Source organism: Crocodylus siamensis, chromosome 2 (genome assembly GCF_052110815.1).
Source record: "Crocodylus siamensis isolate JL-2025a chromosome 2, ASM5211081v1, whole genome shotgun sequence".
NCBI lineage: Eukaryota > Metazoa > Chordata > Crocodylia > Crocodylidae > Crocodylus > Crocodylus siamensis.
In genome coordinates, this window is record NC_143396.1 from 247,711,011 (window position 1) to 247,729,887 (window position 18,877).

The window sequence follows — 18,877 nt, forward strand, 5'->3', positions numbered from 1 at the left end:
TCAGAAAGGCATGTCTTTTTCATGCACACATTTTTCTAGATGCTGCAATTAACATTTCTCATTGCTCATGCACTTTTTCTACTGTGCTACAATACTGAAAACAGAGAGGATCTTTTAATTATTATCTAATTTAAACTTCTCTTCATGCAGAAATTTTATTAATGAGCATTTCTTTTATGTGCACACAGCAGTAGTTTTAGAATAGATACACTTACTATATGTTGAGAGCAGCCATGCCATCACTGTAAGACTGAAATTTAAAAGGCTATTGCCAATTAATTTCTTTCAGTCAGGATATTCATGTTCGGTCTCCAATTAGCAGATGTAAACATGCTTGGCACATCGACATATCAATAAAAGCTGTTTCGTTTTAGAAAGACCGCCCCTTCACTGCTGAGCTCTGGCTCCTGGCCAGCTGGATGATGGCTTAATGACAGTGCTACGTGCAGAGCGTGACCGTATCAGCAATCAAACACAAACTTTACTCCAGAGTACACTTCATAGAGAAACTGTTGAGGGAAGGAAAAGCATGCTTACAGTACATGTGGGCAACACACTTCTCTTTTCTCATTCTCACTGCAAGCCCCTGCCCCCAGAAACACACACACACACACACACACACACTTTCAATTCTTATGTACATTCTTTTAATTTTGGAAAACAAAAAGCCTGTTTTAAATTGATTTTAGGAATTTTCTTACCTGCATTTTAAGCCTTCCCCATCATCCAAACACAAACTACTTCACCCACCCCCACTTTTTAAAAATATTTCCCAGGAACAAAGCTAAAATAAACTTGTTCTGACTAGAAGGCATCATAAACATTCAATATGGATGAAGAAAGTCCTCTGTAATGAGCCACCAGAGACACAGTGACTGAGAGCTCAGCCTTGTAGAAAAGCAAATTCGTAAGTGAGAGCTCATTAAGGAAATCTGTGAAGAAGTTCCCCTTAAGTTTAGATTTTCAGGGGGGAATAAAGGCATGGTAACCAGCAAATAAATCTTCTTAAAGTTATTTTGTTAAGTGGTCATATATACATATGTATATACAGCGGAGAGATAATTTCATGATGCCTTTAATATTTGATTCTCTAATTCCCTGTCAGCCCTTAGATCTTTACAATTCTGCTTTTAAATCGCTCAGAGGAATATTGACAGGAATTGTGATATATTAAACAATACCTTTCCCTCGCAACATTTAAAGTAACTGTTTGTACTTTGAAGCCGTCTGAGAGCACTAATATCAGGGCCGACTCTTCTGACCTAACTTAACCAGAAATTTTGCCTGGCTCACGTTCCTTTTATTATTAATTTATTCCTAACCTGTGGTCTCAGGGAGAGATAGTAATACTGCCCACAGGACTGCATCAGCTAATGCACACTGTGCTGTATGCATAATGCTCCTCTGAATAGGAGGAATAAAAGCTTCTGGTGGTGAAGCTTTTGGGGCACAAACCGGGAAGAATGGAGGCAAAGGTGAATAACTGAAGCCCTACAGAATTTACAGCGTAAGTAGAGTGTGCTGCGGCTCCACTAATCTTGCAGGTTCCTCTGTGCGCTGCTGATTGGTGGAGGGGCCCCACCTGTAGCTCACTCCTGATTGGCAGGGAGGCAAAAAATGTGGTTTTAAATATGGCACCGTTTTTATCTTCCACTGCCGACTGGCTGAGGCACCCTGGTGACCCGGCTGCTTGCTGCTGACTGGTGTCGAGGCAAAAACAGAACCATATTTAAAACCACATTTTTTGTCTCCCTGCTGATTAGGAGCAAGCTGCAAGTGGGACCCCTCCATCAATCAGCGGTGGGAGGTGTACAGGGAAACCTGCTAAACTAAGGGAGCTTGCAAGATTAAGGGTGCAGCACACCCCACTTCCGTTGTGAATTCGGTAGGACCCTATCCATAACCTATCCCCTAGATGTAAAACTGCTGAGGAACCTGGGGCCATTTCAAGCTCCAGAAACTGCTTCAGGGTTTTGCAGCAGACCAGAATCCATTGCTGAGCTACTGACCCCTGTGCCAAGGCAAACCTTTTCTTGCCCCTGTGCTAGGGGTTCTCCTAGGGCAGCTTAAAAAGGTGCAGAAGCAAAATAACTTGCCCCTCTGCAACCCAGTTACAGTCCCTATATGCTGTCTAGGTAACATCAAGGAGTCTTGGTATCTCAAACAACAGAGACTCTATTGAACTCCAGAAGCAGAGAGATGAACAATACTCCGGTGTTTTGTTATCACAGCAGTACCACCAAATAAAGGCTAATTGACGAGATCAGTTATTACTGCTGTTAACTTTGGAATGACACTAAGCCTGCATTTTTGGAAGGCAACTAGCTAACAGTGCATTTATCCCTGAACAGATTTTGTGTAAATGGATATTTATGGAAAAAAATCCATTTACATTACCAAAGATAAATTACCATAACAAATAATTTATGCTATGCTGCAACCAACATGGGGAGCGTTTTAATCTTTCAACTCTAAGGCGTTACATGCACAAAAAAGTTGTTCTGCTGCACTGATACCAGTATAGCTAAATCAATACAGCACCTCTAACATGGATGAGGATATATTAGTATGAATATCCCTGTACTAGAATTGCTTTCACCACTCCCTCCCCCTCACCCAGTATAGGAAAGGAAATAAAACTATTTAAGCATTATACTACAGCTGCATCTAGGCTAAAATTAGATCAGTAAAAGTATATTAGTTAAAAAAAAAAAAAAAAAAAAAGGATCAAATGCATCCCCACCCAAAGGTTGCACCAATAAAACTGTGTGTTGACCTAACCTAAGCAACCCAAGACAATTACCACATTTATCTGAATCCAAGACAACTTTGAATTTAAGACAACCACCAAAAAACTGGACTCTATACATGGAAGTTTGTTAGAATTTTCCATGTAGAGAATCTAATTACTGGAGAGTCATCATCTCCCCTCATCTCTGCAGCAGGGAAAGTAATGGCAGGGAGGCAAGCAATAGGGGAGAGCAAGCAGCCTTACCCCAGCTGTTACTCCCCACATATACTTTCTCACCCCCCAGGTTCTGTTCTGCCCCATGCCTCCATTACCTGGATTCCTGCCACCTCTTCTGACTTCAGGTACTGCATTTTTACTTGGGACTCAATTTTAAGATGAGTCTTTGTTTTTCCCCCCCATGTCGAATGTGGGGAATAACTAGTTTATCCTGGAATCGAGTAAACAAGGTAACTCGCTAAGATCTCAGCACACAGTCCTATATTCCATAGCTGCAGCTCTAAGTGATTCATTAGATTGTTAAGTATTAATTTTTTTTTTTTAAATAGGTGGGAAAATCCAAACCCAAGGAAGTTAAGCAGCTGCCCAAATTCTCACTGCATGGCAACGTCAAAGGGCGAGTCCAGACCAGCGCACAAGTGCATTTCCCTGGGGACAAATAGCAGTAGCACATAGTTGTGCTGCTGCTACTTGTCCCTGGGAAATGCCTGTGCATTCATGCTCTGGTGTGTGGTAAATTGCCCCAGGGATAGTAAGAGAGGCTGGCCCCAACAGCCTGTCCTGGGGGCCTTCCGAGGCTTCAGCAGTGGCAGTTGAGGTGTGTGGAGCCTAGCCGGCAACTGGAGTATGGCTCCAGCTGGCCAGGCTCCAGTTTCAGGCAGTGCATGCTGCCACCTCATGCATCGCCTTGCTTTTTTTCTGCCATGCCATTTTTTGACACCAGGATCTCCCAGCCTCAAAGAGACATTAGCAGTGCAAGGAACACTTGCATGTGCTGCACATGCAGTTTGTGGCACCGCAGATGGCTCTGTAGCACCACAAACCACATGCATATACTCAGCTGGATGGATCCAGAGTTCATATTTGAACCCAGGTTGCCCTATTTTTACCACTCGTCTTGTTTTTACCCCTAGTGACAATTATTCCCTGGAGATGTGCTATCAAGCACTATCAAGCAACAGGGACTGCTGTTCCACAAATGCTGGCTGCTAGCGTTCCCTCTACACTGTGAGGTGTGTGCGGCCATGCAAGCACACCTGGCACCACGGCATGAGTGTGCCTGTGCGATTACGCACACTGCACGGCTTAGAGGGAATGTTGCTGTCTGCATCTGCTCTAGAAAACAAAATCCTTCCTAATTTAAAAGGCAAAATGGCACTAGCACTACTAGCGATGCAGCAGCATCTCTACACCAGCCAAATGGTTTCAGGCACCAATTTTTCCTTCCATCCATTCTTGCAACATATTGCTCCACTGCATTGCTCTTGGGGGACTTATGCAACTGCTTCCAATGCAGCTTACTGAAGCAGCGGCTTATGGGAGATTCTGAGAGACCAGATTTCAGTGCCGTTCTGCATGACAGCAGGAGTCTGGGGGCACAGCAGCATTGGGGCCTTCAATACAACTGCTCACATGCTTATTTTTAAGCATATGAGTATGTGTTTACAGGTTTGGTGCCTTTGATTATAAGCATTTCGTGGCAAAAACCATGTCCTACCTACAGGTTTCTAAAACACTTAGTACAATGCAATCTTTGTGTGACATTGTAGGAGAGCAACTAACAACAACTTGTGTATAGGGCAAGTTGTGAAACAGACCAGGCAGCAGCAAATGCACAAATAAACTGAAACAGAGAAGAACAATAACCGTTCTCAAACCAATCTGAGTTTTAGTTATCTTAGATTCTAGGTGCTAAAAAACAAAGCCCAACTATTTTTAAAACCAGAGGCACAATTTTAAAACTGACACTGTCCCTTTATGTCAATTAGCCATCTAAATATGACTTCAGGAATTTAATGTTAAATGTGCAACCTTGACTCTTTGGTCTTGGATCACTATCAGATGCTTAATTTTAATATCTCTGGCCAGAAGGATTGGCATTACTAATTCTCTTCTTCCTCCTCCTGTGAAAAGGAAGTCTGGAAAATACTTAACCACTCAGTGACCTTTTCTGTTGGCTTGGTTCAGAAACCATACACATGCCTCAAAATCATAGTACAGACAAAGAAAACCAGATGACAAGTTAATCAGTTAAGGAAAGGGAAATACTGGTGAATCCTATGAAGTACAGGGTTGCCAATATATCCTGGGAGACCCGGTTCTATTTATATACACAACACGTGGCAGACAAATGAACAACATACATTAGCATTAGGACATACCATAACGTTCACGCTACAACCACTCTCCACTACCGTTAAGCCTCTTCTTTAAATTAAGTTTTACTAGGTTGCCTATGGATACTACACACAGCTAAAAACAGCCAGGCTGGAGAGTATTTCATTTTGTATAATATATAGGTTTTTTGCCTCCGTCTCCCCAACCTCTTAGGCCTGCAGCTTCATGTGTTGTTTTCTTGGACCCTAGGCCTGCAATGACCCCAATTCTGCATGGATGGACCTCTGGTCCCACAGAGCCCTACAACGTCAGCAGTATGTTGGGCTGGCACACAGGTCCATCTGCATGGAGCTCAGTGTAGCATCAAGGTTTTTAATGGTAAATTATGCAGATCATGTACTGTATTCCCATGTATTAGCAAAGCACCTAGGACACCGTGAACCTACTGGCATAAAAATAATGAGTGAGACACTTGATACAAGTATGTATCTTTATACAAGGACAGACAAGAAGCACTATTTATTTGTAATCTGAGCTTCAACTAAAGATGCTTCCATCAGGTGCTAGTCCTCACTCAGCTCAGCACCATACATCTGTAGTAACAAAAAAAACTATTCCCCATTAAAAGTCTTAGAGAGACAAATGGTACATAAGTTACCAGGCTTCAGGGAAACAAAATAAAATATTCCTCAGAAATCATGTTCTGAACTGGGGACTTAATTGAGTTGTACTGATTTCAAGTCTTTAAGCAAGCACATGCTTAAGTGCTTTGCTGAACAGCTGAGAATATTTTCCTCTTTCTTTTTTTAATAAAAATGCAACAAAGAAAACGAAACCAGTGCATAAGCAAAATACATTTAAATTGATACAACTATCAGTATTTTTTGCTTCAGGATAAAAGAGGATAAACATACTATCTACCCTTTTAGATTGGGAAAGGAGACCTAGAAATAGGCCAATGCGCGACTGTGGAATTAGTAGATGAGTGTTAATATTTTTTTTAATGTTCTTTAATTCCAGCCTGCAAGGTTTTACAGAAGGATAGATCTTTGTTTTCAGAACTGTGGAAAGACCTTAACACATATTGTGCAGTATTTTTGTAACTTCCACCAAGTATTTAAAAAAAACCCAAACAACCAAGGACAGAATAGTTGATGGTTGGTGGCATCTCCAGCCTTTACCATGCTCAGCTAAACCTACTCAATGGAAACATTTGTCAATCTAGTAAAATCTATTTAAGGTTTTTCAAAAACAAAAAAGTCATAGTGATAACATATTTAAGAATTAAATCAGCTAACTTCTAATATCGATTTTGCCTTGTACCAATAATTTTCTCAATTCACCAAACCCATTAGACGACAACTACAAGAAAAAACAACTGTAAAAACACCCCCTCTTTGTCCCTCAGAGTTTATCCATGAGTGGGGTAGGGGGAAGTACACTGCCAGTGCAGACAGAAAAGCAGCTCCTTGTTGTTACTCATGGCGCTCCACAGACATTCGCTGTTGTGTCCCAGTAGTTGGTTTAGAGTGGCTGCGAGCCTAGAGCAGCTCTCCCCTTCCCTCACAACAGCCCTTCTTCCCCCTTCCAGCTCCAATACTGTTTTCAGAATGGGAGGGGAGAAAGGGAGCAGAGGGAGCTTGTTCTGGGGGTTGCACAGCACTCCTGAAGGGTGCAGAGGCTGGACTGGAGCCACCACCCACCTCTTCCTGCCACCTCTTCCCCCCCCTTTCCCCTGTCCACCCTCTCTACCCTCCAGTGCTGGCTGGGCAACCCCCAGAATGAGCTCCCTCCACTCCCTTTCCCCTCCCATTCTGAAAACAGTGCTGGGAGCAGGGCAGCTCAGCCTACTGCTAATGCACACAGACACAAGTTACTGAGGGCACTGTGCTTTGGAGCACCCTCATGTAATGAGGATTCAAGAATTTCATGGGATCAGGCCCTTTTAAAGTGCTCTTCAGCTGCGCACTTGTGTTTGGTCACAGCTGTAGAATGCTTTCAGGGGCCAGATCAGGTGAAAATTGTCACTTATGTCTGCACCTTCAGTCTCTCTCCAAATTGCTTCAAGCAAAAGTCAGGGGTGGTGAGGTGTCAGAATGACAGGCCTGTGAACAGCTTTGACAGCAGGATGCAATTTATTTGGCATGAACTTCTTTCCTCCTAGCTAAACAGAAAGCATGATTGGTCTTTGGTCAATTCCCTTTTCTTTAAACCATAAAAAGTTTAAATCCAATTGCCACGAAATGGGTGCAAACCCAAACCTTTGCCTAGGTATCATACAACAATGTATACTACAGTAACAAAACAATGATTAGCTAGCTGGGGAGCCGTTTACCAGTGTGTACACAGGTAGTAAACGTCTTTTCCATCTCTAATTAAGGGCTCCTTTATTAAATCGATTAAAACCTTTTCACGCAGACTTAGAAAGCATATTCTCTCACTCGCTGCTTTCTAACTACATTGTTTTAGTCTTAGACATTATCACAGAAGGATTAGAGTAATGGTAAATCTGAGCCAGGTTCTGAATGTCCCTCTAGTTGGTATATACACATCTTCTGTTTTCAGGAATCTAAAATTGGTAACACTTCTTGCAAAACCTCCCTTATCCAGTTTCTTATTCTTACAAGTCACCTATTGTAATCTGAGTGTACGCAGCAGACAGTTCAGTATTCAGCGGGCAATCTCCCACTGACTAGTGTGAGGTAGGGAGGGAAATCCAGTAGAAAAGCATAAGCATAGTCACCTGTTTTGCTTTTAAAAAACCCATTATTTCTAGAGAAATAAAATTCTATGTTTTGTTGTTGTTCGTAAGCGTGCTCTTAAAATGTCTGACAAAAATATGCTTCCACTGATGTCCTTAGTTACTCAGCAAACATTGTGACTTCTGCTCATTATTGTATTAACTTGGACCATCTTTCTTATTTTTTTTTTTTACCTTCCACCATCCTGAAGGGAGATTTATTCCATACGAATTGCAGGCATGTCCAGGCACTATAAACAATTCCCTTCAAAGGCCACATTTAGGGACAGAGAGGTTTTGATTTTTTATCATGTTAATTGAAACAGATTATCTTAACATGATGAAGTGAAGATGTAAGCCAATACCTGGGTCAGTTTGCTGTGTTATCTGGAGGGAGAATATAAACTAGAACACAGTCAGGTAATAGGCTACCAAATGGTATAGCCTACATCCTAACAGGGCTAGTCACTTATGTTATGCTAACTTCACTGAACTGACAACTGGGGCAGGGGGAACCCTTACTCTTTTTGCCTACTAAACTACGCCATAGCTCTTCCAGAGTCCTGACTCTAAACCTTCAATATTATATCAGATTAAGGGCTTGATCATGAAACTGGCATTGTTAGGGTAGCAAAAGCTGACTGCAGATGTTTAGATCCTGATATGTCAAAGCTTAAGATAACATCTTGCCACTACTTCACTTTTGACCAGTGAGCAGAGCACTCAGGGGCTTCATGAGCAAATGCATTCTATAACATCATATGAAGCTGGAAGGAAAGGAGGGAGGTGGAAAGGAGAAGGAGAATAATGCCCAAAGCACCCAAGTAAATACAGATATCTGGATCTTCTTACAGAAATGAACAGGCTTACCTTGCAGGATACCTGCTCTCCTGTATCAGCACAAAGCACATAAATGCATTTCAGTTTAGGACAGTTGAATACTATTAAAACTATATTGTCTTAGACAAAGCATTCCATACTAAGCACCCTGAAAAAGATGCAGCACAAAATGTTAATAACAAAAGGGAAAAAGTTACATCTCATGCTAAATGATGGTGAAGATCCGTCAAGTTCACGAGGATAAGTCTCTTTTGCAAACTGTCTGAAGCATGAAGAGGTTGAGGGGCTCCAATGGAGGATGATACAGTCTCACAATCCCGTAAGACCTGGAAGCCCAGTGTCACAGGGACAAACAAAGGGATAGACCCCAAAGAACCAGAGGGGAGCCCTGGGGTCAGGAACCCGCTGAAAGAAATGAAAATAACAGAAAAGAAAAGAAAAACTGCTTACCTGCAGCAGGATCTGTAGCAGAGCTAGAGGTGGGACCCGCATGGCACGTTAGCCATGTCTTTATAAAAGTTATGGCCGGCGGATGACATCAGCCGCAGAAGCCGTCTGGCGGGGATAAAAGGGGCCGGTGGCAAGGAAGAGGGGGAATCGATGCTGGCAGGAGCACCAGCAGGAGAGGTCGCTCTGGAGGTCCTGCAGGGGCAATGGGAGCCAGAAGCTGATTCCCCCGGCAGGGAAGAACATGGCAGAGCACGTGGCAAGCCAGAGACTGCTGGCTGCCACGGGGAGAGAATAGAGCCGAGGGCGGCTCCTCCGGACTGGGAACCCGGAGAAGAGAGCGAAGGGATGCAGATAGATGCCAACGTCAATCACGACAGCCGAGGGGCTACAGAGGCCAGCATAATCTACGTCATTAAACCAGGTGGGACCGTTGAGGGCACCAGGGAAGCCGAAGAGGTACGCCAGGCGGGAGACAGGAGGCAAGGGCAGCAGGACAATAGCCCTCGGTGGTGTGGTTATGGAGAGGGATGGGTGGACAGATGGCTGTGGGAGGATTGCCGGTGGCCCTAAGCAGCCCCAGGCGGGACAACGAGATCGCGGAACAGTGGCAGAGCCTACAGGAGATGCCGACCACCTACTGAGCCTAAAATAGACCTTAGGGTCTGTACACGTTGTTAGCGGCCAGGCCAAAGAAGGGGCCTAGGAGAGGGGACTAAGGGGTCCCTCAGATTGCATCTGTAGTTTTTCTTGGTTTAGATTTTGTGTTTCCCACTTTTGGAGGGGTTGTAGGTCAGAGCAGGCATCCTAAGTATTATTAAGTCTCTGGAAGAGTTGCTAGCTTTTGGGGAAAGTGGCAGGCTCATAGACCAGACAACTGACCGCAGGCAACCCATGATGTAGGCAGGGCAGACCGCATCGGCCACGTAAAGGGAGTCAGGGGTTCAACAGCCAGAAGCCTGGCCAGGAGAATAACTGTGACCCGTTAAGGCTGGGTATACAGGCGAGGTACAGAGGAGGTGGAGCCTCGCAGAAGATTAACCGATAGCCATCCCATAGTCGAGAGAACCCCGGTAGTCGGACACCAACCACTGAAACAAGATCCGAAGTTGTGGCAGGAGAGATTGCTGAAAGATTACACCAGAAAGAGGCACCCACTCGACATAACAGCAGGGATGGACAGACAAACACCACTGAATATCCGGGCCCGAGCGGCACGTGACCAGATGTTTGAGGCCAGCTGGGCACACCCACAAAAAAAGAGGCCAAGACTTCTGACGAAGTAAAGGCTGCATGACAGCTTTGGTCTCACAGGAGCTAGCTGCCACCCAACAGCTTTTGCCCCTGCAAAAGAAGCAGGTCTCTGACTGAGCTACAAGCATAGCAACTTAGGGCCTGTTTACCATCTGGATTTTTACATAGGTGTAACATATTGGAGGTTTGTATTGGTATAATTACTGAAAGTAAAGTAGTCCACTGATGTAAAGAGGGCTTGTGCTATTCCAGTTTACCTCATGGTAATGGGGGAAAAAACCAAACAAACATCATCAACTAATCACAGGGACACCAGATTGTATTTCCCAAGTCCTGTCATTTTTCATCAATGAAGAACGGATGTATGAGAAGGCTTTTCAAAAAACTGTTGCATTTGAGGCTAGAGACAATGGAATTAGATAAATAATCCTTTAATTACACTTCCCTTGGCCCTCATCCTGCTAGCATTGACACAAGCACAGTCCCACTAAGCCTCCCTCGGGGTAAACTAACCATTTAATTCTTCATGCTATTCAAGATTTCACCATTTCCTTAATGGATTAGTTGTCATGCGTCTTCCCCTAGCTCTGCTGTGTTATGTTATGACTGTAAAACCTATGGATAGTCCCTGACAAAGGTTACAGAAAAGGTCACTGAGCATTTAGCTGATGCTTCTTCTTCTTCTTTTTTTTTTTTTATTAGAAGAGAAGGAAAAGAGTTGGCAAGAACCATCCCACTGGCCAGGGATCTGATCAGGAGCCCATTGAAGACAATGGGGACCCTTCCATATACTTTAATGGACTCTGAACAAGGTCCCAGGTGTATTAAATTAAGAATGTAATAAATGGTGAGGTACTGTGTGCACCAAATGTTTGAGCCTGGGTTTTTTAAAAGTTTAACTACTACCTGTAATATTTCGGCTAGTAAAGCGACCAAAACCCTGGCTTGCATCCATAGGTGCTTCTCAAGCAAATCCCAGGATGTCCTTCTCCCCCTGTACTTGGCCTTGGTGAGGCCGCAGCTGAAGTACTGCATCCAGTTTTGGGCTCCACAATTCAAAAAGGATGTGGAGAAGCTTGAGAGAGTCCAGAAAAGAGCCACGCACATGATCAGAGGTCAGGAAAGCAGACCTTACGATGACAGGCTGAGAGCCATGGGGCTCCTTAGCCTGGAAAAGTGCAGGCTCAGGGGTGATCTGATGGCCACCTATAAGTTTATCAGGGGAATTCACCAGGATCAGGGGGAACGTTTGTTCACCAGAGCGCCCCAAGGGATGACGAGGTCAAACAGTCATAAACTCCTCCAAGACCGTTTCAGGCTGGACATAAGGAAGAATTTCTTTACTGTCCGAGCCCCCAAGGTCTGGAACAGTCTGCCAGCGGAGGTGGTTCAAGCACCTACAGTGAACACCTTCAAGAGCAAATTGGATGCTTATCTTGTCGGGATCCTATGACCCCAGCTGACTTCCTGGCTTTTGGGCGGGGAGCTGGACTCGATGATCTTCCGAGGTCCCTTCCAGCCCTAATGTCTATGAAATCTATGACACCCAAAATGCTGATTGAAAAGGCAGCCAAAGGAACTGTACTTCTGAGCCCAGTTGTTTACAGAACACTGCTGTGGCTGTAACATCAAAGTCCTGCTAAGCAGAGCAGGAACCCCTGAGAAATAAATGCCTCTTGCAAGCTCATTTCCATAAAGACTTCTTTTAAAAAAAGTTTTTAATGTTTTAGAAAGTCACTAACCATAATACAAGCAAGAATAAATGTAAGAGGAAATACATCAAGATTTATAGTCTTTTAACGTTCTGATTGTCAAGAAAAAAATATACATTCTTGTGTATAATTAACCAAGCTAACTAATCTTGCTTGACAAACACAGATATAAACATCGGCTCTGATGCTGAGCCAAGGCAACTGCTCTAGGATTTTTGCCAAAACTGAATTCCTCAGTCAGATATCATAAAACGACTTGTCTGTTGTATTTACAGTTCCAGTGGCTCTGGACTCTGGTGAACACTGGGCATTCTGGCAGTTCTCCAGAAGAACAGATTTGAACCCAACCATTATGCCAAAACATGTGCATTTGATTAGAAAAAGAGAAAGAAAAATTATGCATTTTTCTGGATACCAGTATTCATCAGACTTTCCATTGTAAACTAATTGCAAAGCATGCTGCTGCTATGATATGAAAGTATCATAAAATCCTTTGTAACATATAATAAACTATTATATTTCTATGTGGTTAGTACTCTGCAATTTGATAATCACTCTCCTGTTACATGGTTCCTTATGTTTGCACCTAGAACCAAAAACTGAAATGCTTCACTTTGCATTTTAATTTTAAGTAACATTGCTGAGTGTTGCTTTGTTTTTAAATGTGACAAAAAAATTCACCCACAAGAGTTGCAAGGCAACTGGTAATTGTTCAGCCAGAGCTTCTGAAAGGTCATGGACTAGTTAAATCCCTGGGAGCATGGGGAGTTGAGCAGGACCCTTGATAGAAGGCCCATGTTTCAGGAGCTACCCAAGAGCTCCTGGATGATTGGCTGTAGAAATGGTGCTCCTTGATTTGCCACCAACACCCCTTATGAAGCACCAGAGACTAAGAAAAAAGTAAATAAAAAACTTTCTCATCTGTAGAGCACAAGCTGAGCAGTGCTGGACGCCATACTGATGTGGGCAAGGGAAGGAAGTGCTGCGATTACAGGTAAAAGATGAGGCAGAAGCAAGGTATGAAGCAGAGAGTGAAAACGCCTTTATGAAGAACGGAACATTTTCACAAAAGTTCAACTCCCACTAAAACATCCAATTGAAACATCCAGGTTTTTAAGATATTTTCATGTGATTTGGATAATCTGGCCATTTACCTGAATGGGAGCAGTTGGATTCTGCGTTAACCTGGCTGGTTGACTTCCGAGTTGGTTTCTTGCCAGTTCACTCCTTATCTGCTCACCCCCAGCAGCCTGCCTAGAGCAGAGGCTCCTCAGGTTTCAGGCTGCAGCTGTCAGAGAGCTCTTAGTCTCTGCAGCAGCCCATTTAGAAGACTGTCCAAGAGACTGGGTTCCCTGAGCTCCTAAATTTAGTGGCTCAGTTCTTCAGCAGCCCAGAGATCTTGGGCTGGAAATTTTCCAAAACAAACATTTTGGAAATCTGAGATCATTTTCCCCATGGAACAAAAACCTCAGGTCCCACATATCGCTGAACTGCAACTTTCTCCAAGTCCTGATTTGCAAGGTCTGTGCCAGAACAGAGCACCCTCATCCCTCCTAACTAACAACTGAAGCCAAAGCTTAAAGCTAGATCCAATAAGGGACTCAGATGCCTGTAAGTTAGATGCTGCAATGCAGAACTTTCAAATGTCTGGCTCCTGGAGCAGAACCCCTGTGTTAGCCCCTATGGCTGCATCAACGTGAGCACACACATGAATTATGAGGCACCGCAAAAATGCACCCTGCGCTTATGATTTGGTTTAAATACTGAGAGATCCTGGTGTATAAGTGAACAGAAATAAAGTGGGGTGGAGTACGCGGCAGCAGCATGTGCTGCCCGAAACGTACCCAACACCCACGTAACGCTGCTGGGGCCAGCCCAGGTGCTAGCCCCAGCCTTCTCTACCCCACCAGAAGCATGTTTCCCTTTGCTAACCCTGTATGCAGGGGTGTGTACCGGGGCAAAAGGCAGCATCACGAATTTGTACCACTGTTTTTTTCCCTGCAGCAACCACATGCCCCTGCTCATGGAGATGTGGCCTAGGGAGCCACATATGCTCCCCATACAATGCATGGAGGAGAATCAGGTGCTGGCTGTTTCAGATCCCATTCAAAGCAGAAAGCTGCCTAGAACCAGGCAGCATGAAACACTGGGGACAAAGATATGTCTTAATCCCAGCCCTCTCTGGGAGGTAGGCACCTACAACCCTTTCTTTCAAAGAACTGGGCAAGGTTCATGGTTACCTTCTTCTTTTAACAAGTAGTGGGGAAACTTTTTGGCAGTTGTGCCACTACTTAAGCCTCCCCATGCGCCACCCCACCCCAGTCTCTGAAATACCACTCTGATCCCCCCAGAAATACAAGGGAAAAGTTACCAGTATTATACCAGAGTCATTCTTGTTATGCCCTTTATGGAATCCATAGTTATACATATTACACTGACCAAATGGCAGCTCATAGAACCAGGAAAGTTAAAAGACACTAAGCAAATCCTCTCTCTGCCAATATTCCAGGCTAATGTTTAACTGAATATGCTATAAATTTAACAATGTGTCGTTCTAAATAGTAGACTTCAGCCAAGTAAATCAGTCAATGTTACTCAGATGTTACTTCCATGACCAGAATACTTCCTCAGGTAGTCAAAAGTTTATATCTTAAATAAACAAACTGTTCTTGATTGTTATTAGCCCCCATCTCTCTGTCCCCATTAGCTGACCAAAAAAAAAAAATCAAATAATCACCAAGACAGTTACAACAATGTGTATCAAATTGAAAAGCTCTGGAATCTAATGATAAAAAACTCAAACTAAGTTATTAAAGGTTTTTCTGCCTCCAAAAAATTACACGTTTGAAATGTGCATATAATCTAGCAAATACGTCAAACCTTATTTACTTTAAAATAATTACACTGGTTATTATTAGTTTACCAGATGTCCTGACCAGGTGGACCTGCTTAGTGCTTGGATAGGAAACTTCCAAGAAACACCTATACAGGATAGGAAGCTGGGTTATACACAAAGTTTATTCGAAGCTGGAGGAAGTCTTCCCTGTTGGTCACTAACTTTCTATAATACTAGAGGGCACTGTTTTGCTCTAGGTTTCATCTTGCAATAGATATGTAAAATAACTACTTGTAATCATCAAAAATTCAAAGGGATTTTTTTTTTCCATAACAGGGGTGCTCTTCGTAGTTTCCAACAGAAATTCTCTGTGTATTTTAATTCAAATACCATACTCTTTCCTTTTAGTCCCCAAACTAGTGTGTAGCTTTTCTCTGCACTGCTACTTTGAAGTCTGTCACCTTCCACACACAAGTGTTCAGTTACCACTACACAGCTGAAGAAATCTGTTCATAGCAATATTTCGGTAGCCACTTGTAAAATTATCACATTTTACTAGATGGAAAAAAATCTAGAGTCAGCTATTATTGTTAACATGTATTCTTATAACAAGTATAACTCTCAAACACTGAAAGCTCTAAGAATACCACAATTTGGTTTAAAACCCCCCTTGAACTTTTCATAGCCCAAGATAAGTCCCAGAAGAGTTTGTTCCAGACCAATGCAACAAGCTACATCTCATGTAGGTTTTCTCCTTGTATGCAGTTAGGTGAATGTGATGGTGATCTCCCCTGTGCACATCTGTCTCTTGCTTTAGTGCAAATCCTCTTTTTCTTCCTCCTAGTGGCCAACAAGGTACCACCATACCTACCCATAATAGTGAGGCAGGCACTTGGGAATATGTACAATAATTGACACAAGACAGCTCACGTACTGTGTCCCAACTCCATCCAGGTCTTTAGCTTAATAGGACGATTCGCTCAATATAGGGTTAATGATTCAACTATTATTGACTTCTACTTGATTTGAGACTAACAAGGCTGGTCCCTTGACTAGTATTTGCCAACTTTTCAGGATATTCCCAAAAACCTGAGAAACAGCTAAGTCCCGCCACAGCCAATATTTCATTCCCTCTCCCTTCCTGCTGAGAAACATCATCATTCCCCAACTCCCACATGCCCCATTTAGTTTAAGATAATGCCAAAAGAAACAATTAATAAGGATTCATAAAAGTTCTCTTTACATACCCTGCTAACTGTTCAAGGTCTTTCCATCCCTCCTCTATCCCCTTTCCTAAAACCTAGAGGAAAACACTGAGATTAGAATAAAATTTGAAGTGCAACTGCCCCAAAACTCTTGCCTGGTATTTTAAGAATCATACAACTTTCAGTGCTCTAACAGCTACATCACAGAAAGAGGAAACATAAATGGAAACCTAGAAGAAAATGTATAATTCAGATTGTTTGCCAACCATGAAAATCGGATAAGAACTATGAGGAATTTTACAACACTTAGTAACAGAGGGTAATGTCATTTCCATACAGGTGCAGAGGATAAAAACAACATTAGCCAACTCTGACTGAACTACATGTCAGATAAACTGACTGGGAAATGGATTTCAAGTAGCAACTTCTTAACACATTCTTCACAAAGAAATTCTGGCACGCCCTTAAACAAGAGCAAAGTATCTTTCTTTTCATACTTCTAATGGCAAGGCTAACAGCTATTACAATATCCTTTAGTTCTGAAATAGTTGACAAGAGGATGGAGACTGAAGCTCACTGGATTAATACTACCATATGAATGAAATGTTGCAACCAAAACCAAACATATTTTAACAGTGGACAAGCACAAGTGGATGGATATTGCTAACTCCCTCCTTCTACTCACCTTTACCAAAACTGCTAAAAACACCTGTGATAGCCAGCTGCAGAAAAAGGGTTAAAATAAATAGGAAACCAGAGTACTTTAGTCTATTATGATTAGTTCATCAGCATTTACGTGCATTTTGCCAGCCCTTCCAGTGGAAGTACTAGAAGAAATACATCATTAGTAGACTTTATCTTAAATGACCACCATAAACTTGTAAGGGAATACAGCTTCCCCTTTGGATCAAATTGGAAAGTATTCATTCAGGTTCACAACCCCCAAGCACAAAGAATAATTTTTCCAACTATTTGAGCTGATCTAATAAAATATATCAGATTTACCCAAAGATACTTGTCTGCCTTCATTCAGGCTCAAGTCACTTCTCACTAGGAATTAGTTAATTAATTACTATGTACATTTGTTTATTTACTCAGCAGTGAAGTGGTCTGTCTCTGTGGGTACACTGTGCATAAATTTAGGATTAACCTCATCACTTCTTTATAAACAATATGAGCAGCCTGGGAGCCTGTCTTCCAATCATCTTCTGAACACCACTGCCCAAAGGACACGGCATTGGGGAGGAAGAGAACTGTAACAGCTGATGAGTGTCCTTTACTTTACAAGCTTAAAAAAAAAAAAATCTCCATTCATTCCTCTCCACAGCTTAACTTAAAACATGCTTCTCAATTTGCCCCGACTTCTGTGCTGCTGGGTTAAGTGAAGGATCCAGGAATTGTTTATAAACAATAACATACTCTACTCCTGCATCTGGCAGCAGACACATAAACTATGCTTTAAAGGCAAAAGATGCCTTTTTTGCTATAGTAAGCACTATCACCTGCTGTGTCTTTTAAGCAGATGAGTAAAAGGAAAATTGATGCTGGGTCCTGGGAGCAGTCTGGGGAGTTGAGACGTGCCAGGTGTCAGGAACGTGCAACTCGGTGGTAGAACCCACAGGCATGGAGCCCTTAGGAAACAACCACAAACTCAACCACAGCAAGACTCTTACCTTGGACCTTTCCTTGACATAGTAGTTGCCCAGCCTGGTACCACAATACATCACCAGCCTGTCTATCAGGGACAAGAGAAAGTTGATGGCCTCGCACCCTTCCTCCGTGCCCCCGATCCACTTGATCTGGTCTCCCCTCAAGTGCCGCCTGGCGATGCCGTGTCTCTGGCCGGCCAGCTGCCCGTCCTGCAGCTCCCCGCTGTAGTGCATCTGCTTCACGCGCTCCAGCACGCAGTCCCCCACCACCTCGCCCAAGAAATTGTCCAGGTAGCAGAAGCCGATGTCGTGCAGGCAGGGCACGATGTAGTCCAAGGCGATCTTCTCCAGGTCGGGGATGGGCAGCCCCCGGCACGCGTGCCACAGCAGGGCACGCGAAGCCATCTTGCCCGGCACGCGGGCGGCCGCGGAGCCGCCGGACCGGTGCCGCCTCAGGCCCCGCCCCCGCCCCGGCCCCGGCCGCCCGCCCCGAGGCGCGCGTGGCCCGGGCTGCCGCCGACTGCACGGAGCGGGCGGCGGGGAAGGGCCCTGGGGCAGCGCAGCGCCCGCCCCTCCCGCCATCTGCCCGGCTGCGCCCGCCCGGCACTAACCTGCTGCCGGGCGGGCCCCCGCGCAGCCAAGCTCGCAGCGGCGCGGGCGCCAGCCCCTTCCGGGGGCCGGGCTCTCCCGGCTCCTCAGCCTCGGGGCTCGGCCGCGCGGGGAGGGCGGAGCCCAGCCCTCCACTGGGAGCTGATGTCGGCGCGGCTGCTCGCAGCGAGCCGAGCGGCCCAGAGCCCGGCGCGAGCTCCGTGCTGGAGGCAGCTGCAGGTGCGGGCCGGGGGCAGCACAACCCCGGCGCCTCCGGCCCGTGTCCGCGGTGTTGCCCGCGGCCGGGGCGCAGGGACCGGCCCAGCTCCGCCCCTCCCCCGCTGCCTGCGTGAGGCCAGCACGTGCCTCTGGGCTGGAGGAGCCCATCGGTGCCGATTCCTGCAAAGATTTGAAGATCGCGTATTATTTAGTTTATTTTGGTTTGTAAAATTATTTCAGATTTAGCTTTTGCGCTCTCCCTCACTCGTTTGTACCATTCAGTTTACTTTGCTCTGTTAAA

General features: G+C 44.3%; 1 protein-coding gene across 1 annotated transcript in view; it reads right to left on the reverse strand.

Moving 5' to 3' along the window:
* EGLN3 (egl-9 family hypoxia inducible factor 3) overlaps positions 1-18,671 on the reverse strand; it is a 40,630-nt gene extending 21,959 nt beyond the window's left edge. The window contains exon 1 of the mRNA XM_090033586.1: positions 17,794-18,671. Within this exon, the coding sequence (XP_089889712.1) occupies positions 17,794-18,351 (558 nt within the window). The 5' untranslated portion in view covers positions 18,352-18,671. The remainder of the gene's footprint in view (positions 1-17,793) is intronic.
* Between the last annotated feature and the right edge of the window lie 206 nt (positions 18,672-18,877).